At 54.8% G+C, this 25,693-nt stretch overlaps 2 protein-coding genes across 5 annotated transcripts in view; one reads left to right on the top strand and one right to left on the bottom strand.

Annotated features, from left to right (window-relative positions):
- Positions 1 to 7,413, top strand: part of PDK2 (pyruvate dehydrogenase kinase, isozyme 2) — a 16,955-nt gene extending 9,542 nt beyond the window's left edge. For 3 of the 4 annotated variants that reach the window (XM_011999274.1, XM_011999270.1, XM_011999273.1), the window contains 9 exons: positions 1,409 to 1,480; positions 1,925 to 2,109; positions 2,840 to 2,929; positions 3,122 to 3,199; positions 4,209 to 4,285; positions 4,372 to 4,470; positions 4,664 to 4,771; positions 5,340 to 5,453; positions 6,011 to 7,413. In XM_011999274.1, the coding sequence (XP_011854664.1) occupies positions 1,409 to 1,480; positions 1,925 to 2,109; positions 2,840 to 2,929; positions 3,122 to 3,199; positions 4,209 to 4,285; positions 4,372 to 4,470; positions 4,664 to 4,771; positions 5,340 to 5,453; positions 6,011 to 6,151 (964 nt within the window). In that variant the 3' untranslated portion in view covers positions 6,152 to 7,413. The remainder of the gene's footprint in view (positions 1 to 1,408; positions 1,481 to 1,924; positions 2,110 to 2,839; positions 2,930 to 3,121; positions 3,200 to 4,208; positions 4,286 to 4,371; positions 4,471 to 4,663; positions 4,772 to 5,339; positions 5,454 to 6,010) is intronic. The other variant, XM_011999272.1, reaches the window with a different exon arrangement.
- Positions 7,354 to 25,693, bottom strand: SAMD14 (sterile alpha motif domain containing 14). Its single transcript, XM_011999275.1, has 10 exons — positions 25,614 to 25,693; positions 20,913 to 20,967; positions 14,185 to 14,351; positions 13,443 to 13,731; positions 12,029 to 12,116; positions 11,856 to 11,930; positions 11,591 to 11,750; positions 10,215 to 10,334; positions 9,952 to 10,107; positions 7,354 to 9,071 (listed from the first exon to the last, which is right to left on the bottom strand). The coding sequence occupies exons 2-10, from the start codon at positions 20,953 to 20,955 to the stop codon at positions 8,916 to 8,918; spliced, it is 1,254 nt and encodes a 417-aa protein (XP_011854665.1). The 5' UTR covers positions 20,956 to 20,967; positions 25,614 to 25,693; the 3' UTR covers positions 7,354 to 8,915.

Here is a 25,693-nt window from a genome sequence, read left to right as displayed (position 1 = left end):
ATGAGTCCTCGTGTGGTGGGGCCTTTTCTAGAAACACTGTTGGGCCCCTGGGGCCCTCGCCGCTGCAGGGCTCTAGGCAGCCCCCCCCTTCCTCCTGGTTATAAGTGTTTCTGCCAGAGAGAGGCTCTTCCTGCCCTCCCCAAAGGAACAAGCCACAGACTGGGCATGTTAGCAGGGAAACAGGTCATGGCTCCCCAGGGCATGGGGCACAGTGGCTCCAGCTCGGTACCATCTGCCACCACAGGTGGGCCTGACTCCCTTGCAGAAGGAGGCCTGCTGCCGTCCCTGAGTTCAGGGCTTCTTTTTTAGGGGGGACAGAGTCTTGCTCTGTTGCCCAGGCTGGAGTGCAGTGGTGCGATCTCGGCTCACTGCAGCCTTTGCCTCCCAAGTTCAAGCAATTCTCCTACCTCAGCCTCCTGAGTAGCTGGGATTACAGGCATGCGCCACCATGACCGGCTAATTTTTGCGTTTTTAGTAGAAACAGGTTTTCGCCATGTTGGCCAGGCTAGTCTCCAACTCCTGACCTCAGGTGATTTACCCGCCTCCGCCTCCCAGAGTGCTGGGATTACAGGTGTGAGTCACCACACCTGGCTGAGTTCAGGGGTTCTTGATGCTTCTTTTAGAGCATCAAGCTCTTCTCGCAGCCCAGGGAAAACTGGCCTCCCCATCAGGCCTGTAGATGGGAGGGGCGGCAGGGCATCACCTACTCCTACCCGGCCTTTTGCAGGAGAGTGAGCTTCTCTGGACTCTCTATGGGCCCCAGCCCCACCTGGGGACAGAGCCAGGCACACCTACCCCAACTTTGGGTCCTTCCCACCTGCCATTTTAGAATCCAATTGCCTAGGCAGGTGCCTGGCCCAGAGCACCCCAGCTCAGGAGTCATTCTGGGAGGCCCTGTGCTGGCCACTCTGTCAGGGGTGACTCTGGGAGGCCCTGTGCCGGCCCTTCTGCCATTGTGTCCCACTGGATGCAACAGTACCCCGGGGGGAGAAACATTAGGAGCCGTTTCCACGCTGGGGTTCAGAGAAGTTGATGCACCTACCTGCCTTCCCCCACTGCAGGCGCTAGGTCCAGTCTCCCCACCCCATCTCAGCCTCAGTCTCCTGATCTGTGAGGCCTCTTGGATGGGATCATCTCCAAGCCCCTTCTGAGAGGACTATTCTAGGATTCCAAAGCAAAGGTGCTAAACGGGGGACCAGCACATTTGAAGTTTTCTTGCATAACTGACTGGGTTGTCAGGGAGACTCACATACAAATGAAATGGATGGAGAAAAATAGTGAGGCGGCTTGTGGGCAGCTCTGTGTGGGGCCCGCGTAGGAGCAGGACAAGAGCGAGGCCCAGCTGAAATGGGTGAGGAGGGGCTAGCCACCTGAAGCTGAGGCTGTGTCCCCTCCCGCCCCCGCACAGGTATGTCCAGAGCCTCCTGGACATAATGGAGTTCCTGGACAAGGACCCCGAGGACCATCGCACCCTGAGCCAGTGAGTGGGGGCCCTGGGTGGGGAAGGAAGGCAGGTGTTGGCCAGGGGCATCTGGGGTTGCAGCCCCTGGGGCAGAAGTACAGCAGGATGGAAGAAAAGACGCCTGTCCTCAGGAACGTCCAGTCTGAGACGGGAGGCAGACTCTGCTTCAGGGAGCCCCAAGTTTGATGGGAGAGACATGGACTCCATTCTCACTGTTCCCTGAGCCTGGTGGGCAAGACCCAGGCCCTGCCCTGGGGAGGATGAGAACTCTGGGCTTTGAGGTGGGAAGCCTGCCGGCAGGCAGCTAAAAAATCAGAGTGGGCTTTGGGAGGAGCAGGGAGGGCATTGGGAGTCCATCAGATTGGGAAGGGTGGAGCAGGTGAAGAAAGACACTGGAGAGGGGAGTCAGAAACGGAGGGGAGTCTGGGGGTATACCATGTGAACACCTGCCCTGCCCCATAGGTTCACTGATGCCCTGGTCACCATCCGGAACCGGCACAACGACGTGGTGCCCACCATGGCACAAGGCGTGCTTGAGTACAAGGACACCTATGGTGATGACCCCGTCTCCAACCAGAACATCCAGTACTTCCTGGACCGCTTCTACCTCAGCCGCATCTCCATCCGCATGCTCATCAACCAGCACAGTGGGTGCCAGCCATGGTGGCGGTGGCGGGGTGTGGGGGGCGGTGCTGGGACCCAGGGCCGGGCTGCTGAGGGGACCTAGGCCACTCTTCAGAACCGCACAGAAGGAGTCTTTGAGTAGTTATTCCAGTAACTTTGGAGTTAATGGCTCCGACATGGAAAAATAAAATTTTTCTTTCTCATTCATTTTCCATTTCAAAAACGTTTTGTTTTCAATGTTTGCAAAATGTAAAATTATGTCACATCTTTAAAAGAATGTTTAATTTAGTATTCATAAAAACTCTCATTATGTTCAAAAACGATTTGTTGTTTAGAGTTTCTTATTCCAGGAAGATTCACTATGATTTTTGAGAAGTTGTAGCCAGTCATAAGTGAAACAAGTTCCTCATGCTCAAATAATTTCCAAAGCAAGGTGGTAAGAGTTAGAATGTTATAGTCAAAGAAAAGAATAAATGCAATGTGGAGATGTGATGTGGGGAGAGACCTCTGAAAAGATGTCTGTTTCAGGTTTGCAAAGGTCCAACGCAAAGGTTTAAAAACGGCCTGAGCCAGGGCTGGAGGTGTCAGGGGTCAGGGAAGGGAGGACAGAAGCAGGGGAGCGGGGCAGCTTTAGGACTGAAGCCTACAAAGGCATTGGAGGTGAAAGTAGAGAGAGGGGGAGAGCCCAGGGGAAGAGGGAGCGCTGGGACAGACTGCAGCCCAGCCAACAGCACCCTCCCTTCCTGCCTGTAGCCCTCATCTTTGACGGCAGCACCAACCCAGCCCATCCCAAACACATTGGCAGCATTGACCCCAACTGCAACGTCTCTGAGGTGGTCAAAGGTGAGCCATTCCCACAGTGCCTGGCCCGCAGAGGAGTCCCAGGGACCCCTCCAAGCTTACCTGGCCAGAGGGTGACTCGTTCCTCAGTGAGGGGTGCTATGGGTTTAATGCTGGTGGTCCCCAGTGTCAATGTCAAGAGGACTGCCTGCTGGGTGGGCCACCCATGCCCTGAATGACCCCATCTTCTCTCAGATGCCTACGACATGGCTAAGCTCCTGTGTGACAAGTATTACATGGCCTCACCTGACCTGGAGATCCAGGAGATCAATGGTGAGTGAGCGTGGCTATATGTGTGTCTGTCTTGGGGCTGGGGACACAGCAGGGCAAGGTGAGATGGGGAGTGAGGAGATGGACTGTTTTCTAGACAGGGGAGAAGCAGAGTTATTATTGTATTATTAATTCATTTGATAAATATTTGGACGGGGCACAGTGGCTCACATCTGTAATCTCAGCACTTTGGGAGGCCAAGGCAGGCCAATCACTTGAGGTCAGGAGTTTGAGACCAGCCTGGGCAATATGGTGAAACCCTGTCTCTACTAAAAATACAAAAATTAGCCGGGCATGATGGCACATGCTTATAATCCCAGCTACTTGGGAGGCTGAGACAGGAGAATTACTTGAACCCGGGAGGCTGAGACTGCAGTGAGCTGAGATCATACCAATGCACTCCAGCCTGGGTGACAGAGCGAGACTTCATCTCAAGCAAATAAGAAATTGAGTGAATGAATGAATGAAAGAGTAAGCAAGACAGAAATGGTCACCGTTCTCATGCAGCTTACATTTTTTGGTGCTGTGAAGACTGGGAAATGGGACCTTCAGCCAATTAACAAGTAAATAAACAAGACCATCTCAGATCATGATGAGTGACAGGAAGGAAATAAAATGGGGTAACTCAACAGGGATGGGGAGGAGGGGCATGTTAGATGGTGTATCAGCTTGGCTGCTTCCCTAGAACCCCAATACCAGTGGCTTACTTAAGAGGGAGGTTTCCCTCTCGCCAGCCTCTAGCTGGGGAGGTCAGGGCTGGCTCCCCACCCCTGATTCGATTCTAGCCTGGAGGAAGAGAACAAGGGTGTGGAAAGCAGGGCCCAAGAATTGAATGCATCACTTCCATGAGTCACCGGCTACCGCAGCTCAAGGGAGGCTGGGGATTTAGTCTCTCGCTGGGTAGCCATGTACTCAGTTAGAACCTTGTGGGAGGGGTGCCTCCTTTGGGTAAGGTGGTTGAGCGGTGGCCTCCTGACAGTTTCCTGACCCTTGTTCTTGACTTGCCCTGCAGCAGCCAACTCCAAACAGCCGATTCACATGGTCTATGTCCCCTCCCACCTCTACCACATGCTCTTTGAGCTCTTCAAGGTGAGGAGGCTGGGAGCTGGTGCTTTGCGGGGAGCGTGGGTAGGGCTGGCTTCTCCCATGCTTCTCTTACCTCTGCCCCTCCGCAGAATGCCATGCGGGCGACTGTGGAAAGCCATGAGTCCAGCCTCATTCTCCCACCCATCAAGGTCATGGTGGCCTTGGGTGAGGAAGATCTGTCCATCAAGGTATGTGACCCTTTGACCTTGGGGACCAGGGAGCAGTAGTGGGGGCTTCTCTCCTGCCAGGAGACGGGCTCTCCTTTTCTCCTACATGGTGGGCAGATCTTGGGGGTGGGGAAGACCATGAGAAGGTCAGGGTACCGGGCAGGGTGGGGAAACTGAGCTGTAGAGAATCCCTGACACATCCCTTCTCTCCCAGATGAGTGACCGAGGTGGGGGTGTTCCCTTGAGGAAGATTGAGCGACTCTTCAGCTACATGTACTCCACAGCACCCACCCCCCAGCCTGGCACCGGGGGGACGCCGTTGGTGAGATGGCTTCACCCCAGCCCCTCCCACCTCCTGAGGGAGGCTTCTCTCCTCCTCACTCACTTCCCCTGCTCACTCAGCTCCTGTGTGGCCGTCTATGACAGTCACCTGTCTTGAATCTGGGCCCCGCGCCTCCCGCATCTCCCCAGTCTGCACACATCTCACCTATGTCAGATGTCTCTCTGTCACCTTTCCCCCATCTTCCCTCTTCTCTGTGGCTCCCAAACCCCCACTTTCTACCTTTCTCAAGTGTTGTCCAACTTGTCAGCACCTCCCTGTTAGAGAACTTGAGACTCAAAGGAGCCACGGGGCCTGCTCTGACCTCCTGGCCCTTAAGCGGAACTCCCCTCCCTGCCCAAGCCTCCCTCCCACAGTCATGATTCCCTCATTCACCCACACCCACTTCTTGCCTCAGTGTCCCCTCCCGCATGTCCCCTCCCCACTCCAGCTCTGGGACCCCCGCCGTGTGACTCCAGCTCCATACCCTTCCCTCCCTGCGCCAGTCCCTGCAGCTCCAGGAGGCCCCTGCCAGCCTCCTCATCCTCACTGCCTTCCTGCCCCGCTGCAGGCTGGTTTTGGTTACGGGCTCCCCATTTCCCGCCTCTACGCCAAGTACTTCCAGGGAGACCTGCAGCTCTTCTCCATGGAAGGCTTTGGGACCGACGCTGTCATCTATCTCAAGGTGAGGGCCCTTCCTGCAGAGCCCGGCTGGCGAAGAGGTTTGCTGATGGGACCTGGGCAGGCTTGGCCAGCTGCGAGCCTTCCTTTCCACCCCCCCAGTCCTTCCCTGGCCCCAGACTGAGAATCCAAGCAACGCTACAGTTCTTCAACCTGAAGAACCCTCAGCCCCCAGACATGCACAGCTTGTCAGGGAATATAGGGGAGTCTGTGGTCTATGATTAAGACCCCTGTGCTGGGAACCCTTGACTTGTTAGACCCAGAAGGAAGGGGACACCCTAGATCTTGCCATTCAGCTCAGAGGAGAGAAGACTGAGGCCCGGAGTCGGTGACTTGCTCAGGGTCACACAGCCCAGCCTCCTCCCCTTCCTTCTCCCTCCCTTAGAGAGAGCTGCTTTCTTGAATGGGCAGGAGGGGGACACAGGAGAGACCACCCTTTCGTGGGTCTTTGCAGGCCCCCGTGTCTGGCAGCTGGGCTGCCGCTGAGCTGGGGTGGGGTGGTCTGCTGAGGAGTGGACAAGGCACAGGGAGGTAGGAGGGGCTGACCCTGGCACTCCCCAGGCCCTGTCCACGGACTCGGTGGAGCGCCTGCCTGTCTACAACAAGTCAGCCTGGCGCCACTACCAGACCATCCAGGAGGCCGGCGACTGGTGTGTGCCCAGCACGGAGCCCAAGAACACGTCCACGTACCGCGTCAGCTAAGGGCCGCCACTCATCTGCACCTGAGAGGACGGACTGCCGCCTCTGGGCCCCACCACCACGGTGCCCCTCACCGTCCTCCTGGGGGAGCAGGGGGTGGGTTCTCCCTGATGACCAGGCCCAGTCTCTATAGAAGTCACTGCGGTGATAGGTCTGTGATGGTCCCTAAGTGCCAGTCCATCTCCGTGGAGAGCCCTCGGTGGCCTCCCCATCTCTGTGGGCGATGCCTGAGGGTTGGGGATGTCTCCACCCTGATGGGGTGTCCCAGAGACATTTCCCCATGGCAGTCCTCCTCTCTGAGACCAGGGCTGTCACTTTTCTGCCAGGGGTACTGGGTCCCCCTCAGCACCCTCCACAGCCCAGGCCTTCCAAGTGGATGCTCCGCTTGCCTTATTCTCCCAGCCCACAGAGGCACCCTGGGCTTTGGCCTGTTGAAGAGGCTGGGTGCCCTCCAGACCTGGGGACTGAGTGAAGAAAGGGGTTACACCCGTGAGTGGGGAATGAGGCTGGTCCTGCAGCCTCTCTCTCCACTCGGGACTTTAAGGTCGGTGACAGAGGGGGTGGCTCTCACAGGGCCCAACCCTAAAGTGGAGGAACCTTGTTAGACCCAGAGCTTGCCACCCAGCCAAGCTGCTCGAGGCCCTGCAGCAGCCTTGGCAATGTCTGTGCCACCTCCCGAGCCCTCCCAGCATGTCCTCACGTGCTCATGCCCATCCGCCCCTCCACAAGCCCAGTCCGTCCTGCCTGAGTTCCAGCCCCCAGCCCCCACTGTGCCCAGACACGTGTGCTCAGGGTGGCTTTCTCCCAGGACCCTCTGTGTATATAGTTAGTTTTATAACCCTGAATGCCCCCACCCTTCCCCTAAGCACACGGGGGTTAAAGCTGTGTGTCCCTCCCAGTGGCTGTGGCAGTGACAGTGACACCCACACCCACAGTAAAGAGGAGACTGAATGAGACTGGCCTGGCTGCATCCCTGGGGGAGGGGACCCACACGTGCGCGCGTACACACGCACACTGCAGCGCCCTGTGACCACCACATGACGCACTCGGGACGTCCGGCCCAGCTCAGGACCGTGAGTAAAATACTGGGCAAAGCCATCTGTGCAGAACGCCGGATGGCCCAGCACCTGGTGACAGACCTGTTGTCCCACCACACTCAGGGCCCAGCAGAATCTGGCCAACCCAACAGCTGGAGCAGACAGAAATTCTGGTCACTGGCACATCATAAGTGTTTATTGAAATAAATTGAGAACTGCCTCCCCTTCGCATGCAGGTGGGCACCCACTGTAGCTACTGATGGCTTTAAGGACGTGGGTGCATTCCAACCTCCCATGGCCCTGCCACCAGGCCCAGATGGTGCCAGTGTCCTCATATCTGTTTCCCTCCGAAGCCCCTCTCCCAGCACAGATAGCAGAGGGGGGATAAGGACTGAGTCCCAGGTACAGGGTGCTGGCTGTAAGCCACAGCCCCTGGGCAGGAATGAGGGAGCCAGCATGCATTGGTGCCATCCGTCGCTCTGGGCAGATGGGAGGAACTGGAGGGGTTTCCAAGCAGGAGCCCCCCGGCCCCATCGGTAACTCTGACTAGTGTCCTGGAAGCGGGGCTAGCTGCTGACCAGCGCCACACATGGACACTTCCTCCAAGGACATTTCCTAAAAAGGACACATGCTGTCCCGAGGCTGCTGGTAGACTCCACCCCCATCCAGGGAGCTGGCCCCAGCCCTCAGTGGCCCAGCGAAGCAGAGCTTGCACCGCCTGCCAGTTCTGAGCCCACTGATTCCCTGACAATGCCTGGGGCAGATGGAGTGCTGATGAACCTTTCCAATCTCGCAGCTGCCAGGGACCCCCAGGTTTTGCCCCTCTGCCTGGCTGGGGTGACAGCTGACCAGGTCAGCAGCTCCTAGGCTTTGGCTGGTGGAAGTGGTGTCCTCTGTACCTATCAGCTCCTGTTTGCTCAGCTCCCAAAGAGGGCTCAGGTGCCCTCTGAGGAAGCAGCAGGAAGTGAAGGGAGTCCTGGCTTGGAGAATGGGTCAAAGACCAGGTTTTGAATGGGCCCTGAGAGGCAGACCTGTGTGGATGTCATCTCGCCCCCTGGAACCCACAGGACAGAGGAGGGGAGTGGGAGAAGGGGGTGTTCATCTTCCCCTCTTGAGTCCTGGCAAAGACTGCACTCGCCCCAGGCTGCTTTCTCTGCTCTCCTGTTGAGGAGTTTGGCTGGGAGTCTACCCTGAGTGCAACTTGCTGCAGCGGCCACTGGCCTCTCAGGGGAGCAGGACAGAGCTCTCCCACCACACAGCCCCCTGGGAGAGTGGAGAGGAGCAGCTCCCACACCTACTTCTGCTGAAATGCCCAGCCCAGCTCTGAGCCCTGGGGCCCAGCCTCAGGGCCTCTGGCAGGCAAGCAGGCAGGCAGGCCTCCTAGCTCCCCTCTACCCCAGCAGCACGGTGGCCTGAGGGCAGTGGGACAGCCTGACCCAGGCTCCCAGACTTGCCTCGGCCCTGGCCTCTCTGCCCTCTCCCCTTCATCTGCTCCTCCCCCAGGAATTCTGTGCCAAACAAGTCCTGAAAATAGGATTTATTACTAGGCCCTCTCCCTGGGGTCTCCCTTTCTGGGGGCTCTGGGTCTAGACCAAGTGACAGGGTAAGAGAGGGCATGTCCGCCCTTGATCGTGGGACCAGGCTAGCCCAAGCGCGGCGCCCAGGCCCAGCCTCCCTGGTGAGGCCTGTGCCCGCCGAGCCAGCGGCCGCCAGCGCCTGTGCACCCTCCCCTAGCTCTTCTTGGCCTCCTGCTCTCGGCGCCGGAGCTTCTCCCGCTGCCGTGCAGCCTTCTCCTGGGCCTTGCGCTCCTTCTCGGCCGCCGCTGCCAGCTCCTTCAACTTGCGCTTCACCAGTGCCCGGTCATGCGAGTTGCTGAGCCCCAGGCTCTGGGGAGGAGTCCAGGGTGAGGGAGAGAGTCCCAGAACCTTCCCAGTCCTGGCCCCCCACGCCCAGGCTCCTTTTGCCCCAGGTGTACTCTGGAGCTCCGAATCCTCCCTGGAATGGAGCCTCCGCCTCCTACACCGTGACCTGCCCGTGGATCAGAACCCCCAGAGCAAGAATTTGGAATGAGTGTGGTTGGGAGAGATGAGGGTTGAGGGTATTAGGCGCTTTCTCCTCCTCCCCTACCATACCTCCACTCAGGATTTCAGCCTTGGCCTGGCCCTGCCCAACCTCCTGAGGCCCAGAGATGGGGAGTCACTTGCCAAAGGTCACACAGTTAGTCAGTGCCCAAGGACCCTCCTCACTTCCAGAGACTTCCTGGGGGCTCTTTTCACCATCCCTGCCCCCAAGCAATTCAGCAGAGAGCAGGAGACAGGCTGGGAAGCTCCCAGCTTAGAGGTCAGAGACCACCCACCCCCTCCCTACATCCTCCCTCTGCCCACCATTACCACCAGCCTCTGAGACAGAATCAGACCAAGCTGACCAGGGGGAGACATGTGGCTTCCCATGACACCAGGAAACTCATATGCATCAAGGGTCATCCTAGAGGGCAAGGTCAGCCTGGAGACCAGGACTGGAGCTTGAAGGTCACACTGAAGTCATGGACTAGAGTTTCAAGTCAAACTAGGGATTCATGCTACAACACAAAAGATTAGACCAAGAACCTTGCCTAGAGGTCAGAGGTCAGGGTAGTGGCCACAGATGGAGTGAAAAGGTCAGCCCAGGAGACTGGGCTGAGGGTCAAAGGTCAGGACAGGGACTTCCAATCCTTGAAAGTCACCTCAAGTAACTGGGCTGGGTCATGGCCCTTCCGCTCTGACCCACCTTTAGTTTGCTTCCATCCAACTGCAGCAGCTGTGGCCCGTCTACCTGCCGTGCAGCAAACTCGGCAGCATACTGTTCCAGGTTGAGGCTCTGCAGCCACTGGCCCACCTGCTGGCTGGTCCAATGGTGGACAGGGGGGAGGGGTTCATCCAGGAACTGGGCAGAGACCAAGGACAGTGAGGGGGAGGCTTGGCTTGTGACCTGAGCACCTTGCAGAGTCAGAGGTCAGGACTCTGTGGGTACCCTGGGCCAGCCTTGCTCACCTCATCTGAAGACTGAGACAGCGTGTGGTAGGGGTAAGAACATTTGACCTCCTGCCGGGGCCCACTGGGAATCTTGGGGCTGCTGCTGGGGGGTGTGGAGTCATCACTCAGGGTGGATTCCTAGACAGAAGAGGGTGCATGCCACTGAGGAGAGTTCACCCCCAACCTACCATCCCTATCTGGGTGGAGCCGAAGTCCTGGACTAGGCACCAGGAGTTGCTCAGTGCCCCTGTGCGTGAGCCAGGAGCTGGGCCCGCACACAGGACACGATAACTCATGTTGGGCATCAGGACCTAAAGCTTCCAGGAGAGCAGGCAGCCATCTGGAGCACATGAGGTTAGAACCAAGCCAGGTTAGTAGGAATGGAGGCGGTCTCAGGCAAGGTGTCACTTCCTACAGGCAGCCCACCGGGATTCCCTCAGGCTGGGTCAGGCGTCTCTGCTCTGTGCCTCCCACCGAGGCTCTAGTACCCCAGCTAATAAGTGCCTGATTAGAGGTCTTTATCCTCCCTGGACTGTGAGCTCTAGGAGGGCCTGGGTTTTATCTTGTTCATCATGGTGTCCCAGTGCCCAGCAGAAGGGAAGAAAGAAAGAGAAGGAGGAAGGAAGGAAGTTCCAGGTCCGAAGGGATTCTTTCTCCCCCGAATTCCCAGCTTCTGATTTTCTCCTCTGCCCAACTGAACATAAGAAACAGAACCATAGAACAAGTACTGGGCTGGGGGTCTTAAAGCTTGGCACCTACATCTGTGCCAGTCTGTGGGCAAGCCCCTTCTCTCTGGGCCTGCCTTTGCTCATCTGTACAATGGAGATGAGGGTGCCTTCCCTCCCTACTTCACTGAGCCTTTGTGAGAGTAAAGCAGAAACGCGTTTGGGGCTTTGTAAACTGTAGAGGGCACTCTGAACATAAGCAGATGCTCATCATTGCTTCTTTTACTCGGTCTCACATCACATAGGTTGTAAACTTTCAGACCACTAGGCTGGGGTCCTGTTCTTCTCTATATCCCCCAGGCCTCACCCTACCAAGCAGGTGGCCCAGCTCCTCACACAGGAGTGGGGTTAGAACTGAGCCGGGCAGAAGAGTTAGCAGGAATGAAGAAGTCTCCAGCTGGGGGAACAGTAGGGAATCAGTGTTCAGTGATTTGCTGAATGCATGAACCAGTGACTGAATCGAGGAATGAACTCCTCAGGATATGAAAGAGTGGATGAGTGAGTGAATGAATTCAGAGAATGCATGAAGTAACGGATCACTGCATGGCTCCATGGATGGACACATCGATTCCAGGAATGTCTGAATCCCAGCCTGAGCCAGGGTGAAGTATGCCCTCATGTCACCTGAGACTGGGGGCCAGTTTGGGGACAAGTAAGCTATGGACTTACCTGGGAAGCTGACTTCTTAGGGCTGAAGCCCTCGTGTTTAGGGGAGCAGGCAGGGGAGGTGGTGCTACCCGAGGATGCTGAGCCCTTGCCGCTGTCTGTGAACCAGGAAAAAGGCAGGAACGGGGAGACCCCTGACCTGCCGGACCCCTCCACTGACTCCCTGCAGAGAGAGTGTCCAGCATGGGTGTAGGTACAGAGGGGAGGACCAGGGCACACAGGGAGCTGGGGTGGGAGCTGTGGGTGGGCCGCCGTGGGCACTTCTCACCTGCTGCCCATGGACAGGCGGTTGCTGCCTTTCTCCTTCCGGCTCTTGCCTGTGGATGCTCGGCGCAGGGTGACCCTGTGGGGAGGAAGCAGGAAGTGGAGCAGCGCTGCCCACTGTGCTACCCCTTACCCCAGCAGCTCCAAACCGTGTGATCTAGCCCTGCCTCCACTCACCCCAGGTCCAGGAACTTTCGGCGGGTCTTCTTATCCAGGCCGATGGTGGGGCTGGCGGGCTCGGGAGGACTGGCGTCACGGCTGTCATCTTTCCAGGGAGAGAAGGAAGGAAATTGCCTGTCTGCTGCCCTGCCTGCCTCCTTCGGCTGCCAGTGTGCGCTGGTAGAAATTCTCTTGACTTGGAATTAGGCAGCCTGGCTCTGGTGACCTTCACTAGCTGGGTGTCCTAGGACAAGCCACTTTATCTCTCTGAGCTTCTTCCATTTTAAATATGGGGATAATAACATCCACCTACTTCATGGGACCTAACGGGATGCTTATGACAGCCTTTTACAAGCTATAAAATGTTCCAAAAAGGTAGGAACCACTACTACTCAATTTTATCCTGGCCAACTTTTTTTTTTTTTTTTTTTTTTTTTTTTTTTTGAGACGGAGTTTTGCTCTTGTTGCCCAGGCTGGAGTGCAATGGTGTGATCTTGGCTCACTGTAATCTCCACCTCCTGGATCAAGCAATTCTCCTGCCTCAGCCTCCTGAGTAGCTGGGATTACAGGTGCTCGCCACCACGCCCAGTTAATTTTTTGTATTTTTAGTTGAGACAGGGTTTCATCATGTTGTCCAGGCTGGTCTCAATCTCAAACTCCTGACCTCAGGTGATCCACCAGCCTCGGCCTCCCAAAGTGCTGGGATTACAAGCGTGAGCCACCACACCCGGCCTGTCCTGGCCATCTAAACAGCCTTCCGATCTTGGCTCAAATGTCATTTCCAGGATGTTCCCAGACAGGCCAGGCATCCTGGTGTATGCTCTCCTGCCACGCTGCCACACACATTTCCCAAATAGCATTTGTTATAGTTTGTAGCTAGACGTTTAGTTAGGGGATGATTTGATTGGGTTTTTGTTTTGTTTTGTTTTTGAGGCAAGGAGTGATCATAGCTCACTGCAGCTCAGAACTCCCGGGTTCAAGCTATCCTCCCACCTCAGCCTCCCAAGTAGCTGGTTCTACAGGTGCACACCACGCGGGGCTAATTTTGTAATTTTTTTCTGGAGACGGTCTCGCTGTGTTGCCCAGGCTGGTCTCGAACTCCTGGCCTCAAGCGATCCTCCCATCTCAGCCTCCCAAGGTGCTGGGATTACAGGCGTGAGCCACCAGCCAGGCCTGACTCGATTGTTTCTCCACTAAACTACTATGATGATAAAGGCTGCATGTGTTTGCTCACCTGGCTGTCCCAGAGCCCACAGGGTCTGGCACTTAGTATGCGTTCGGTAAAGAATGGGCGAGCCGCGGCGTTCACTCTCCACCTCCCTCAGCCACTCTGCCCAGTTGCCCCTTCCGCGGCTGCGGTGCGCGCCCGGACCGGAAGGGCTGCTGCGCCCCGGAGCGACCAGCAGGCGGTGCAGCGCTGGCCGCCTCTCACCTTCGCTGTGCGGCTCTGCGCGCGGGTGGCGGCGCACGAAGCTGGGGGAGCTGTCGGAGGAGGGCGCGGAGCGCGGCGGAGAGCAGGAGGCGGCGGCCAGGCCCTCGTGCGAGGCAGCGTTGTGCAGGGGCCGGTAGCGCGTGAGCGGCGAAGGCGGCGGCTCGTCCTCGTCCAGGCTGCGCCGCAACCCCGGAGGATCCAGGCAGAAAGAGCCCCCGGCAGGGGACCCGGGGCCTGAGTGCAAAGGCGAGCGCAGCCGGTGCAGGGGGCTCCCGCAGCCGTCGGTCACCTGGTCGAGGAGGCAGGCGCTAACCGAGAACCCTCCGCCTCCCTTCCCGAAGGAGCTGGGAGACTTTCACCCTGTAAACTGCGGGCCCTGAGGGTCCTTCCGGGGCCTAGAGGGAGGGTTTCCTCATGGGGGTTGGCTGGAGAGTGAGAGGTGGGAAACAGGAGCTTTGAGTCACATAGGCTGGGGCTGAATTCCCCCTCCTTCACTTACAGTGACACTGCTACTGGACCTCTCAGGGCCTCAGTTTCCTCAGCTGTAAGATGGGGCTAATAATATCTTCTTTACAAATGATTAAGTGAGCCAGAAGTGAACTGCAGCTAACACTTGTTAGCATTACTAGGTCAGAAGTCTGGGGATGTGGTTTCCCTGGAAAAGCACTTTGGAGAGTATCCAGGGGTGGGAGGAGTGGGAGGGGTGGGAGGGTGTATGTGTGTTTTCCTAACTTGCCCCAACCTTGCCTCCGGGCCCGTCGGAGCCTTCACCATCCTCTGCGGAGCTGGCACTGTCTCGAAGCCTGGAGCGGGACGGCCGGTGTCTCCGGCCCTTGGCCAATAGTTGGGCCCGGGCCTTGTGTAAACTGCTGTCCAGTCTGGCCGTCTCTGGCACAGCCAAGTCCAGGTCTGCGAACCGGGGGAAGGGAGCAGAGACCAGACACATGAGAGGTGATGGCAAGCCCAGAGGCCCACCTCAGGGGCCACCTGCACCCACACCCCAGGCATTCAACCCGTGTTCTTGAGTGCTGGGAGTACAGACAGATGAAAAACAGGGTGTCTCCCTGTCTCAGGTGGGAGTGGGTGAGTGTTCAGGGGAAGCAGACATGCCAGCACTAAAATACAGCACGGTGTGATGAACCCTCACGTAGACACGGAGCAATGGCAGCCCTGTTTGGATACATCAGAGGAGGAAACACCAAAGCTGGGTTTTAAGGTCTGGGTAGGAGTTTGTAAGAGATGAGGTGGGAAAAACAGGTATATGCAATGCTAGGAAGTAGGGAAACAAGGGTGGTACCTCCAGGGACAGCTGGAGGGTAGCTTTATGGAGAGAAAGGTTGGGTGATGAGGCTGGAGAGACGATGGAAATAATGGCTACCATTTAAGAAGCACTTACTACACATCAGACAGTGTACATACATCATCTCTCACTCAAACAACCTGGTGGGGTTGGGACAGTTACTGTGCACACTTTACAGCTGAACAAACTAAAACTTAAGTCACTTGACTAAAGCCACCAGCTAGCAATGGTCCAGGATTTGAGCCTGCCTAGTCTGGTTCTAGAGACTGGCCCTACTGGGGACACTGACTTGCTGTGCCATGACAGGGTCTCACTCAGAGATAGCACTGCTGAGCATCTAGAGGGCTTGCAGTTGGAGTGGAGCAAAGAGACACCCCCAGAATCCAGTGGCAGTGGCAGGAAGGAAAAAGTCCCATCGTCCCCTGAAATTTCTCTCCTGCCCTGGGTCTGTGACCCAGTGCTAGGTCTTGCACAAGGACACGGAGGAAGAGTAGGCAGACCCAATGGGTCCAGCATAAAAGTCCTTATTGCTCATAGCTCCGCTTGTCATGTGCTGTACCTCGGAATGAAGCCCTCATGCTGTACCAGTCCTGAGCTTGGCACTGGGGTCTCCAAACAGAAAGTCTTCCCAGGCTTCAAGATGGGTCAAGACCTTTCCTCCCTACTCCACCCACCATGATCTCAGGGGCTCTATTCCATCACCCATACCCACCTGGCCTTGTCTGATCCTCTTTCCTGTCTGTAGACAACCCCTAAGCCACCCCAGTTGCTCTCCTGACTTAACTACCACCTATTTCTATTTCCAGCCTTGACCCCCTCCCCTGAATTCCAAGCATGGGCACTCAGGCACCTGCCAGGGAAGTTACCATGTCAAAAGGCCCAAGGCATCTCAAGCTCAACTCATCAAAATGAACCGATCATGTAACTTCAAACCAGCTTCTCCTCTCTTCCTTGACTCAGTAAAAAGCCCCCTTGTCCACCCAAGTCGCCCAAGTCAGACAGCCCTAAGCTACGCTTCTCTCTCAGCCCCAGACCCAGTTGGTAATTCATGTGTCTAACTGTCTAGTTGACACCTCCACTTTGATGTCCACCAGGGGTCTTCAGCCTACATGTGCTGCAACCTCTTGATCTCTACGCCCCAGAGCTGCTCCTCCCAGTCTTGGTGAACAGTAGCTCCATGCTTCTAGTTGCTCAGCTGAACCCCTGGAGTCATTCTTCACTGCTTTCCCTACCATCCTACAAACTGATTCATCCACAATTCCTGTTAGCTCTACTTTCAAAAGATAGCTAGACATATTGAAATATTTATGGTGAAGGGATATGATGTTTTGGACTAGGTTCCATATAATCCAGGGCAATAGGGGGAGGGTGTGGATGGAATAGATATGAAACGAGACTGGCTGTGACTAGGTATTGTTGAGGCTGGGTGGTGAGTTCTTGAGTGCTTGATAGAGTACACTCTGCTGTAATCTCTAATTTTGAATCTGTTTGAGATTTTCCATAATAAATTATTGTTTGTGCAAATGTATACACATACTCCTATATATGTGTATATATGAAGAGAAAGGGAGAAGAGCAGAGGAAGGGAGAGGAGAGGAAAAAAAAGGAGGGAAGAGGATAGGAGGAAAGGGAGGGAAGTGAGAGGGAGAACTCACAGTCTCTTAGACCAGAGGGTCTAAACTGCCATCATCTTTTAGCCTGGATTATTACAAACAGCCTCCTAGCTGGTCTTCCTTCCACCTCCCTTTCCCATCTACAGTCTATTTTCAACACAGCAGCCAGAGTGATCCTGATCAAACATGTCAGTTTATATCACTCCCCTGCTCAGAACCCTCCAGTGACTTCTATCTCATGCAGATTAAGAGCCAAAGTTCTCCCAGTGGCCTTCCAGAGTCAGCCTATGCTCCCTTGCCTCTCTGAGCACTACTCCTGTCCCTCCACTCCAGCCACCCTGGCCACCTGGCTCGTCCTCACACAAGCCAGCCTGCACTGCAGGGCCTTTGCACCTCCTCTGCCCTTTTTCTGCAAGGCTCTTTCCACAGATTTGTGCACGGTTCTCTCCCTCACTTCCTTCAAGTCTTTACTTAAATGCTTTCTCTCACTGAGGCCTTCCCTGACCACCCAACTTATAATAGCCCCCCTACTCCAAAACCCCACTCCTTTTTTTCCTATATCATTTCTCATTCTCTGGCATGCTATATATTTTGCTTGTATCATTTAATGTCTCTCTCCACCCGTTAGAATGTCAGCTCCATGAGGACAGGTTTCTGTTTTGTTCACTGCTCTACCACAGGCAGAGAACAGTGCCTGGCACATAGTAGGTGCTTAGCACACCCTTTTAATGAAAGAAAAAAGTTCTGTTGATTGGCCTCCTCACACCCATGGAACCTGGGCTCTCCTCTCCCTCTGGACTGAACTGCCTTAGCTCAGGCCTTCACCTGAGTAGAGGGGAAACTGCCCCCACCTGCCACCCCCTGCCACCCCAAAACATACGACTCTCCCTCCTTCGCTCCCTGCCTCCGGTCTGGCTCCTCCTTGTACCTTCCATGTGACTAGAAGAAACTTTCTGAAGCACATTTCTTTTTCCCTCCCCTCCCCTCCCCTCCCCTTCCCTTCTTCCTTTGACAGAATCTCACTCTGTCACCCAGGCTGGACTGCAGTGTCATGATCTTAGTTCACTGCAACCTCTACCTCCCAGGCTCAAGCGATTTTCCTGACTCAGCCTCCCGAGTAGCTGGGACTACAGGTGTGTGCCACCACGCCTGGCTAACTTTTGTATTTTTAGTAGAGGTGGGATTTCGCCACATTGGCCAGGCTGGTCTTGAACTCCTGGCCTCAAGTGATCTGCCCACCTTGGCCTCCCAAAGTGCTGAGATTATAGGTGTGAGCCACCATGCCAGGCCTGAAGCATATTTCTGACCATGTCCCATACTCTCCTGCTTTTGAAACTCTCGCAGAAGGGGTCCCAAAGCTAACTATATAAAGTCCATGCTACTCAGCCATCTATTCAAGGCCTGAGGGGCCCAGCTCACCCTTTCTGTGTTCCCCACAGATTCCTCCTCTTATATGACTATGGCTAAGAGCACTGGCCTTGGAGCCAGATGGCCAGGCTGAAGCCAGTTCTATCACTTGCCAGTTGGGTGACTCTGGGCAAGTTACTTCCTTTTAGGTGTTAGCTTTCTCATGTGTAAAATGGGATTATACTAGCACTATCTTCCTTATAGGGTGGTTGTGAGCATCAGATAAAATAATCCACATACAGTGCTTCGCCATAATGCTATGACTTAGTATGAGCTCAACAGGCGCTCGCTGGTGATGGCGTCTGTGGAATCAACTGAATTGCTTATACTGATACCTATATGTGTACCTGCCCCTGCTTCGCTTCCCACCTCTATCCCTGTGCTCCATCTCTCTCCAGCCCTTCTTTGTCTGGCTAATCAACTCTGACACAGCACCGTCTGGCAGCCGCACCACACTACCATATGGTCATGATATGGTCGGGATATGGTCGCCAATGACTGTCTCCTCATGCTGGCCTGCAACCTGCAGAGGGTGAAACCCTTCCCTGTCCACTGTGTATCGTGAGAGCCTGGTGCGGCTCCTGACAAGGAGCAGGTGCTCAGGAAGTGTTGAAGCAAAGTCACACTTCCATGGACCAGTGCATGCTTTGGCAAAGATGGACTCCAGACACACACGGGTGCTGATGAAGGTCACCTCCACGCCCATGCCCACATCCCATCACGTCCACATTTCAATCCTCTGCCCAGCACTCCCCACCATCTAGTATGTTCCTTGTTTATTTATGTGTGCTTTGATCATCTGTCCCCCTACTTGCCCCTGCAGGAAAATTTGAGCTCCATGAGGACAGCGATTTTGTCTGGCTTGTTTGTTGCTGTCTCCCCAGAGCCAAGGACAGAGCCTGATGCATATTAGGAGCTCTATAAATATTTGTCGAATGAAAAGACAGGGGGAGACTGGGAGGCTACTACCTTAAATGTGGCAGCCAGACTGAGGTCTGCTATAAAGAGCTGAGGTTGTAGAAGGAATAAAAAGAGCTTTCTAAGGAGAGGGAATGGTGCAGCCTTGGGCTTGGAGCATCTGGGGAGCAGCGAGGGGGCCAGCACAGCCTGCAAGGGGACAGGAAGGGTCTGGGGGAGGGTGGACACCTCCAAGAGGAGATTGCAGTTGTCCAGGGGGCAACCTGCTGGTGTTTCCAGTCCCTGGGGCTGTACTGGCGGAGGGAGCCCTCTGTTCCCAGCGCCTGACAGAATCTCCAGGCACTGCCTGGAAGCAGCAGCAAGGATTGAAGGCTGAACCACAGAAAAATAAGAGCTAATCCTTATTGAGCTCTTACTGTGCTAGGCACTGTTCTAAGTGCTTTACAATTACTCAATTACTAGCTCATTGGAGCCTCCCCACAGCCCTACAAGGAAGGGACTCCAGGAATTCCCAGGGCAACCTTAATTTGCCCGAGGGCAGAAAGCTGGTGAGGAGCCCACCAGGGTTACAGACAGGCGGTCTAGCTCTGTTAGTAAGCATTAACACCCTCTCTGAAGCAGAGATGGGAAGGAATTTTGAGTCTAACCTCTCGTTGTATGGATGGGAAAACTGAGGCTCACGTAGGATAGGAGGACATGTTTGGCCGAGGGGACAGAGGGAGTTAAGGAGAGTGGCTCCCAGGCCAGTGGTCTGGCATCCTCTACCCTTCTGGCACCTAGCTGGTGCCTAACCAACTCAAAACAGAGAGAGGGGCCCCTTGCTCCTGACTCTGGGCCATATCAGCACCATGGCCATCTTACCTTGGAGGGGCTGGGGAGCCAGGGGACTCCTAAGGGGCTTGGTGGTTTTGAGGCAAGGTGGGGCCAGCCTGTCCTGGGTCCTCTGCTCTACGAGGCTCTCCCTCCAGCTTCTATCTCTTCCCTCTTCTCTGCTCCTACCCTCCTTCCCTATCCTCCTCCCCCATCTCTCTCCCTCTTCCTCCTCCTCCCAGCCCTGGGCAGTGGGAATTCATAAATATTTAATGGCCTTTCAGGTCAGGAAGCAGTGAGGACCCAGCTACCTCAGCAGTGAGGAAAACAGGCAGGGGTTGCATGTTAGAGGGTAGGGAGGTGGGGGCATAGGGGCAGAAAAGCCCAGGGAAGGGAGAGCTCATTTCTGTCAGGCCTGGGCTTAAGTCTGGCCTGAGTAGGAAGGCAGTTCAAGGCTAGGGAAGCTGGAGGAGACTGGGATGGGAAGCAGCAGTTCCTGGCATGGCCAGGGGAGAGAGGGAAGAAGGGAGAGATGGGGAGAAGGAAAGCAGGGGAGGAGCTGGGGACCCTCTGGCATAAGAGCCCCTCGAGGAGCAGGCCACTCTCCCCCTCTCCCTTATTCCTCCAAGTTCCTTTGCTCAACTACTCCTCCTGACTCCTCCACCCGAATCCCGCTGGGAAACCGGCTTTCCGCCCCAGTGCATGCTGGGAACTCTGCCCAGCTGGGGTGGTCTCTTTCTCCAGTCCACACAAGAGAAGACTGCAGGGGGTAAATGATGGTACCGTGGTGTGTGCATGCACCCCAGTGTGTACTGAGGATGTGGGCGTGCAGGCCAGCATGAGGGGGCCAGCCTGGGGGTATTGAGGCTGTGTGTGTTATACATTTGATTTCAGCACACATACAAGCAGGGTGAGGTCCCTTGCACTTATTTATGTGACTTGGAAAACGTGTGTCATTTGGGCTGGAGTTTACAGGTGTATAAGATAGTCACTAAGAGCAGGAAGTCTGGCAGTTTGGGGTTCTATTCCCAGCCCTGCCACTAACTAGATATGTGATCTTGAAAGCAAGTGACTTCAGCCCTCTGTACCCTACACTCCTGGTCTGTAAACTGGGCTTACTTCTAAGCATTATTGTAAGGGTTAACGAATACATTGCATGTGAGATGGGGGTGCTTAACCTAGTATCTGGCATAAGATAAGCACTTAATAAATGGGGACACTTACTATAACTGGTGTGTCCACTAAGATAGCGGTGACAAAGGGTCAGGCCACAATACACACACACACACACACACATACACACACACACACACTCTGAAGTTAAAAAACAAGCGCCCTATCCCCCTCAATGCCTGGTGGCCCAGGAAGGAAGTACTCTATGGCTGTGTCTATTGACTAGAGATAGAGCCACACAGAACTTACCAAAAACCTCATCCACGGGTTCTCGGAGCTTTGAAGAAGCCATGACTCAAGACAGCTGGGGAGGACAAGAGGGGAGAGAAAGAAAAAGAGAGCCTGGGTAAGAGATTCAGGCTGGCCGAGGCAGGAGAGATGTCGAAGGCTACCTGCTCCAGGCCTGTTGGCTCCTCCCCTTACCTGAGAACCCTTCTTTTAGCCCCTGGAAGAGAAGTCATTGGAATCATAACCCAGATCATGGGCGCTGGGGCAGGAGGTATAGTAGGAGGGTGGGGGCAGATGTAAATCTAAGGCACAGACACAAGCTGAGCCCTGTGTTCCTGGTGTCCTGGTCCACTGATTTGCTGTGTGCCTTCACGTGGGTCACTGAACTTCTCCCCTTCACTGTCTTGGGCCTTCGCATCATTAGCATCCCCTAAAAGCTTTCAGTCATCAACTGTCCAATCAAATCTGGGAGAAGTCATGGAGATTATTAAATCCAATCCTCTCATGTTACAAATGAAGAAACAGAAGGGGGAGTGACTGGCCCAAGATCACATAGCAAGTTAATGGCAAAATCAGGACCAGGATCCAGGTTCTGCCATCCGTCTACCCACCTATGCACTCATCCACCTACTTGCTTACTCATCATCCATTCACTCACCCATCTATCTACCCATCCAACCATCCAACATCTGCTCTCATGCACCCAACATCTGCTGCCGTCTGTCCATCCACCTATCTTTGCATCCATAAATTCTCCATCTCTTTTCCAATCCTGCCTCCCTCTTCCCTACACCCCCATCACTGGTGCCCTCACCACCTGCCTTTCTGAACATGAGCTGTTCAGGAAGCTGGCACCATCAGCAGGGCCACTGTTCCAGACATAGTTCTCACAGTTCTTGACAGACTCACAGATGTAGGAGGGTATGAGGACTACACACAGCACACAATGGACAGCCAAACCTCTATGATGCAACTATGTTCTGGGAAGAAGTGTGAATGGGTAGGGTTTTCTTTTTCTTTTTCTTTTTTTTTTTTTTGGTTCAAGGTTTTTTGGTGGGAAGCAAGAAGGGAGGGCAGATAGGGAAGGATATATGTAGCTGAAACCATTTGAATAGACTTTCAAGCAGATGTAGGATTCCAGTAGCCCTAGGGAGCCCACTGGTCAGGGAATACTGAATCGGGGGAGAGTGAGGAAGCTCAGGGGCCACTGATGGTTTAAGGCAAGGGGACGCTGCATGGCTGAGACTTGACCTCCAATTACGTTTAACACTCAGGTCCCCAGGAGAATGGCAAGACACTGAGCTAGATCATACATGTGTCAGATGTAGGAAGGCTAGGCCACACGCCTGCTGGGGTCTTTTCCAACTCTTCTTTTCCATTATTACATAGACATCATCTACCTTTACTGTGGCCAGCCTTGGGAATTTTTTTTTTTCTTTTTTTTTTAAGACGTTGTCTTGCTCTGTCGCCCAGGCTGGGGTGTAGTGGTGCTATCTTGGCTTACTGCAAGCTCTGCCTCCCGGGTTCATGCCATTCTCCTGCCTCAGCCTCCCGAGTAGCTGGGACTACAGGCGCCCACCACCATGCCTGGCTAATTTTTTTGTATTTTAGTAGAGACAGGGTTTCACTATGTTAGCCAGGATAATCTCGATCTCCTGACCTCATGATCCGCCCGCCTTGGCCTCCCAAAGTGCTGAGATTACAGGTGTGAGCCACCGCACCAGGCCCAGGAATTTTCATATCCCCACTTTACAGATACATATCCCCACTTTACAGATGTGAAAACTGAGAAACAGGAGATGAGAGGAAGAACTAAAGCCAGGCAAAGTTTTGATGCATGCTTATAATCCTAGCTACACAGGAGGCTGAAGTGGGAGGATCACTTGAGCCCAGGAATTCTAGACCAGCCTGGGCAACATTGTGAAACCCTCATCCCAAAAATAAGTAAGTAGCTGGGTGTGATAGCTCATGCCTGTAATCCCAGCACGTTGGGAGGCCAAGGCGGGCAGATCACCTGAGGTCAGGAGTTTGAGACCAACCTGGCCAATATGGTGAAACCCCATCTCTACTAAAATTACAAAAATTAGTTGGGTGTGGTGGTGCACACCTGTAATCCCAACTACTCAGGAGGCTGAGGCAGAAGAATCACTTGAATCTGGGAGGTGGAGTTTGCAGTGAGCCGACATCGTGCCATTGCACTCCAGCCTGGGTGGACAAGAGGGAAACTGTCTCAAAAAAAAAAAAAAAAAAAAAAGTAAACCAACATGGCACATGTATACCTATGTATCAAACCTGCATATTGTGCACATGTACTCTAGAACTTAAAAAAAAAAAAAAAAAAAAGTAAATAAATAAGTAAATAAATAAAAGCAAAATAATAATAATAATAAGAAGAAGAAGAATAAGAATAAAAGAGGCAGAACTCAGCCTTGAGCCAGGGCTCCTGCCCCTCTGCACTATCTTTGGTGATGATCTTCAGTTAGGGGTGGAGGAAGGGATAAGCGCAGAGGGAGGGAAGCTGCTCCACACTGACCAGGGCTGGGAGAAGCATCAAAACCACCTCAGGCTGGGCGCAGTGCCTCACGCCTGTAATCCCAGCACTCTGGGAGGCCGAGGCGGGCAGATCACCTGAGGTCAGGAGTTCGAGACCAGCCTGACCAACATGGAAAAAACTGTCTCTACTAAAAATACAAAATTAGCCGGGTGTGGTGGCACATGCCTGTAATCCCAGCTACTAGGGAGACTGAGGCTGGAGAATGGCATGAAGCCAGGAGGCGGAGGTTGCAGTGAGCCGAGATGGTGCCATTGCACTCCAGCCTGGGCAACAAGAGCGAAGCTCCATCTCAAACAAAACAAAAAAAACAAAACCACCTCCAGATTCCATAAATGCCTGGGGCTGAAAGCAGAAAATGAGCTGTAGGAAGGGGTCATCAGGGAAGTAGACCCTCCAAGAACGCTCCTGCCATTCTTGAACTCCGGGGGCTACTAGCAAAGATCTAGAACATTTCTTCCTGTCCTGACAGGCCAGATGGGAAGGGAGGCTGACCCTAAGAATTAACCACATTTCCTCATTCAACCCACAAAGCCTTATTTGGCTAGGACCCAGCTGCCACCTCCTGCAGGAAGCTGTCCTAGGTAGCCTTCCCTCTCATTTGTCTGCATAATTTCTAAATCCACCCTTCTCCAACTACTGGGAAATGGGGAATTCTTCATACTTCATTGATTCCTTAAATAGGTCTTATCTCCCCCCCACCAATCAGATGGGTGCTCAGAGAAGAGAGGGTCAGACTAGTCCCGTCAGACTAGGGACTCTGAAGACAGGAACTGCCTCTCCCATCAGAATGGAGGCTCTCTGAGGGCAGTAGTGTTGTCTCCTCTCAGCCTCTGAGAATGAAGATCCTGTGTTCTTTATTCAAGAGCCCAGTCCAGGGTCGAGATCCTCTACTGGCTGGAGGCCTCCTCTTTCAGGCACCCTCTGGGCTGAATCGGGGTTTCCTGCTCAAAGTCACTCTCGGTCCATCCTGATTCAGCACAACTGCTCTCTTTTCTTCCCTTCAACAACTAACTTCCTGGGGTGTGTGCGGGGACTCTCCCTACATTGTCTCCCGGGGGTCACCAGACCCCTCCCACCCAACCTTCTCCTTCCAAAACTGAGCCTAGAAAAATTAGACACCAAACCCCGCCCCCACTCTCATGCTCACACACACCCCGCACACTCACACACACATTCAACCAGGTAACTGCACAGGGGTGGGAATGAACCGGTTCCTCTGGATACCCTTCCCCCCAAGGCTTCCAATCCCGGAGAAGGAGCACCATGACCTTTGACCCTTTTCTGAGAGAAACGGAGGCAGGTGAGCTCACAGCCTCTTGGGACTCAGGGGAAGGAGAAAGAAAGAAAGAAAGGGCGCACAATTCCTGGGGAGGGAGCGGGAGCGGAAGGAAGTGAGGAGTAGGAAGAAGCAGAGACAGACACACAGACTGGCGGAGAGTCCACAGGGCTGCTGAGAAGAAAGAGATCACACCAAGAGTGGGGCCAGGGGAAGCGGCACTGGGGATAAGGGATTCCGCCGCCCTGAGTGACGCCCGAGGGTGGGAGAGAAGGGAGAAGCCCTTCGGGCAGGCGAGAGGAGAGGGCCCCTGAAGAGGAGAAGGCCACAGAGAGAAGTGCAACTGGGAGAGGCCGGGAAGAGGTGGATGGGAAAGGAGACTGGTGGTCGGGGAGGCAGTTGTGGAGCCAGAGAGGTAGTCCCGCCTTCCCATATCGCCGGCCGTCCACCGGCTTCAGGCTTGGGGTAGTCCTCAGGAGTCGGGGACCCCCTCAAAGCACTGTTGGAGATGGGGTGAGGTTGGGGATAGGGCACCTACTCCACTCCCAGAGCCCTTCACCCCCGTCAGAGCCCGGTGGCTAGTTTCTCTCCAATCCATCAGCACAACTCCCCGCCGGGCAAGAAAGAGTTAAACCCTCTCCCCCTCCCCCCACACCAGCTTTTTATTAATTTCTCCGGGCGTCGGGCGGGAGGGAGGGGATTAGGGCCATAAATCCTATCTCCGCCCCCTCCCCTGACAGCCCGGCACCCCAGCCCCGTGCGGTCCCCCTAGGGATAGGGGAAGAAAGGCCCTTGTCCCTTGGCCCTGCCCAACCCCACTCAGGGTCCCACCGCGGGCCCAAGTGGCCCCAGCCCCAGTTCCCGGTCCACCCTAGGGCGCCCGGCCCCTCACCTCCGGCATCGGTCATCTTCAGCGTCTGGCGCCCCTGGAACCCCTCAGGCCCATGGTGCTCGAGGCGGGGGCCGGGCAGG

Source organism: Mandrillus leucophaeus, unplaced genomic scaffold (genome assembly GCF_000951045.1).
Source record: "Mandrillus leucophaeus isolate KB7577 unplaced genomic scaffold, Mleu.le_1.0 Scaffold59, whole genome shotgun sequence".
Taxonomy (NCBI): domain Eukaryota; kingdom Metazoa; phylum Chordata; class Mammalia; order Primates; family Cercopithecidae; genus Mandrillus; species Mandrillus leucophaeus.
Note: the sequence above shows the minus strand (reverse complement) of the source record. Positions and strands in the feature narration are given on the sequence as shown.

Bases quoted from the DNA above. Each gene is read 5' to 3' on its own strand.
- SAMD14 (XM_011999275.1), bottom strand. From the start codon at position 20,955: ATGGCTTCTTCAAAGCTCCGAGAACCCGTGGATGAGGTTTTTG. The intron at 13,732-14,184 runs GTTGGGGCAAGT...CTCCTCGACCAG, and splicing joins CCGACGGGCCCGGAGGCAAG to GTGACCGACGGCTGCGGGAG. The intron at 11,931-12,028 runs GTGAGTGGAGGC...TCCTCCCCACAG, and splicing joins CGAAAGTTCCTGGACCTGGG to GGTCACCCTGCGCCGAGCAT.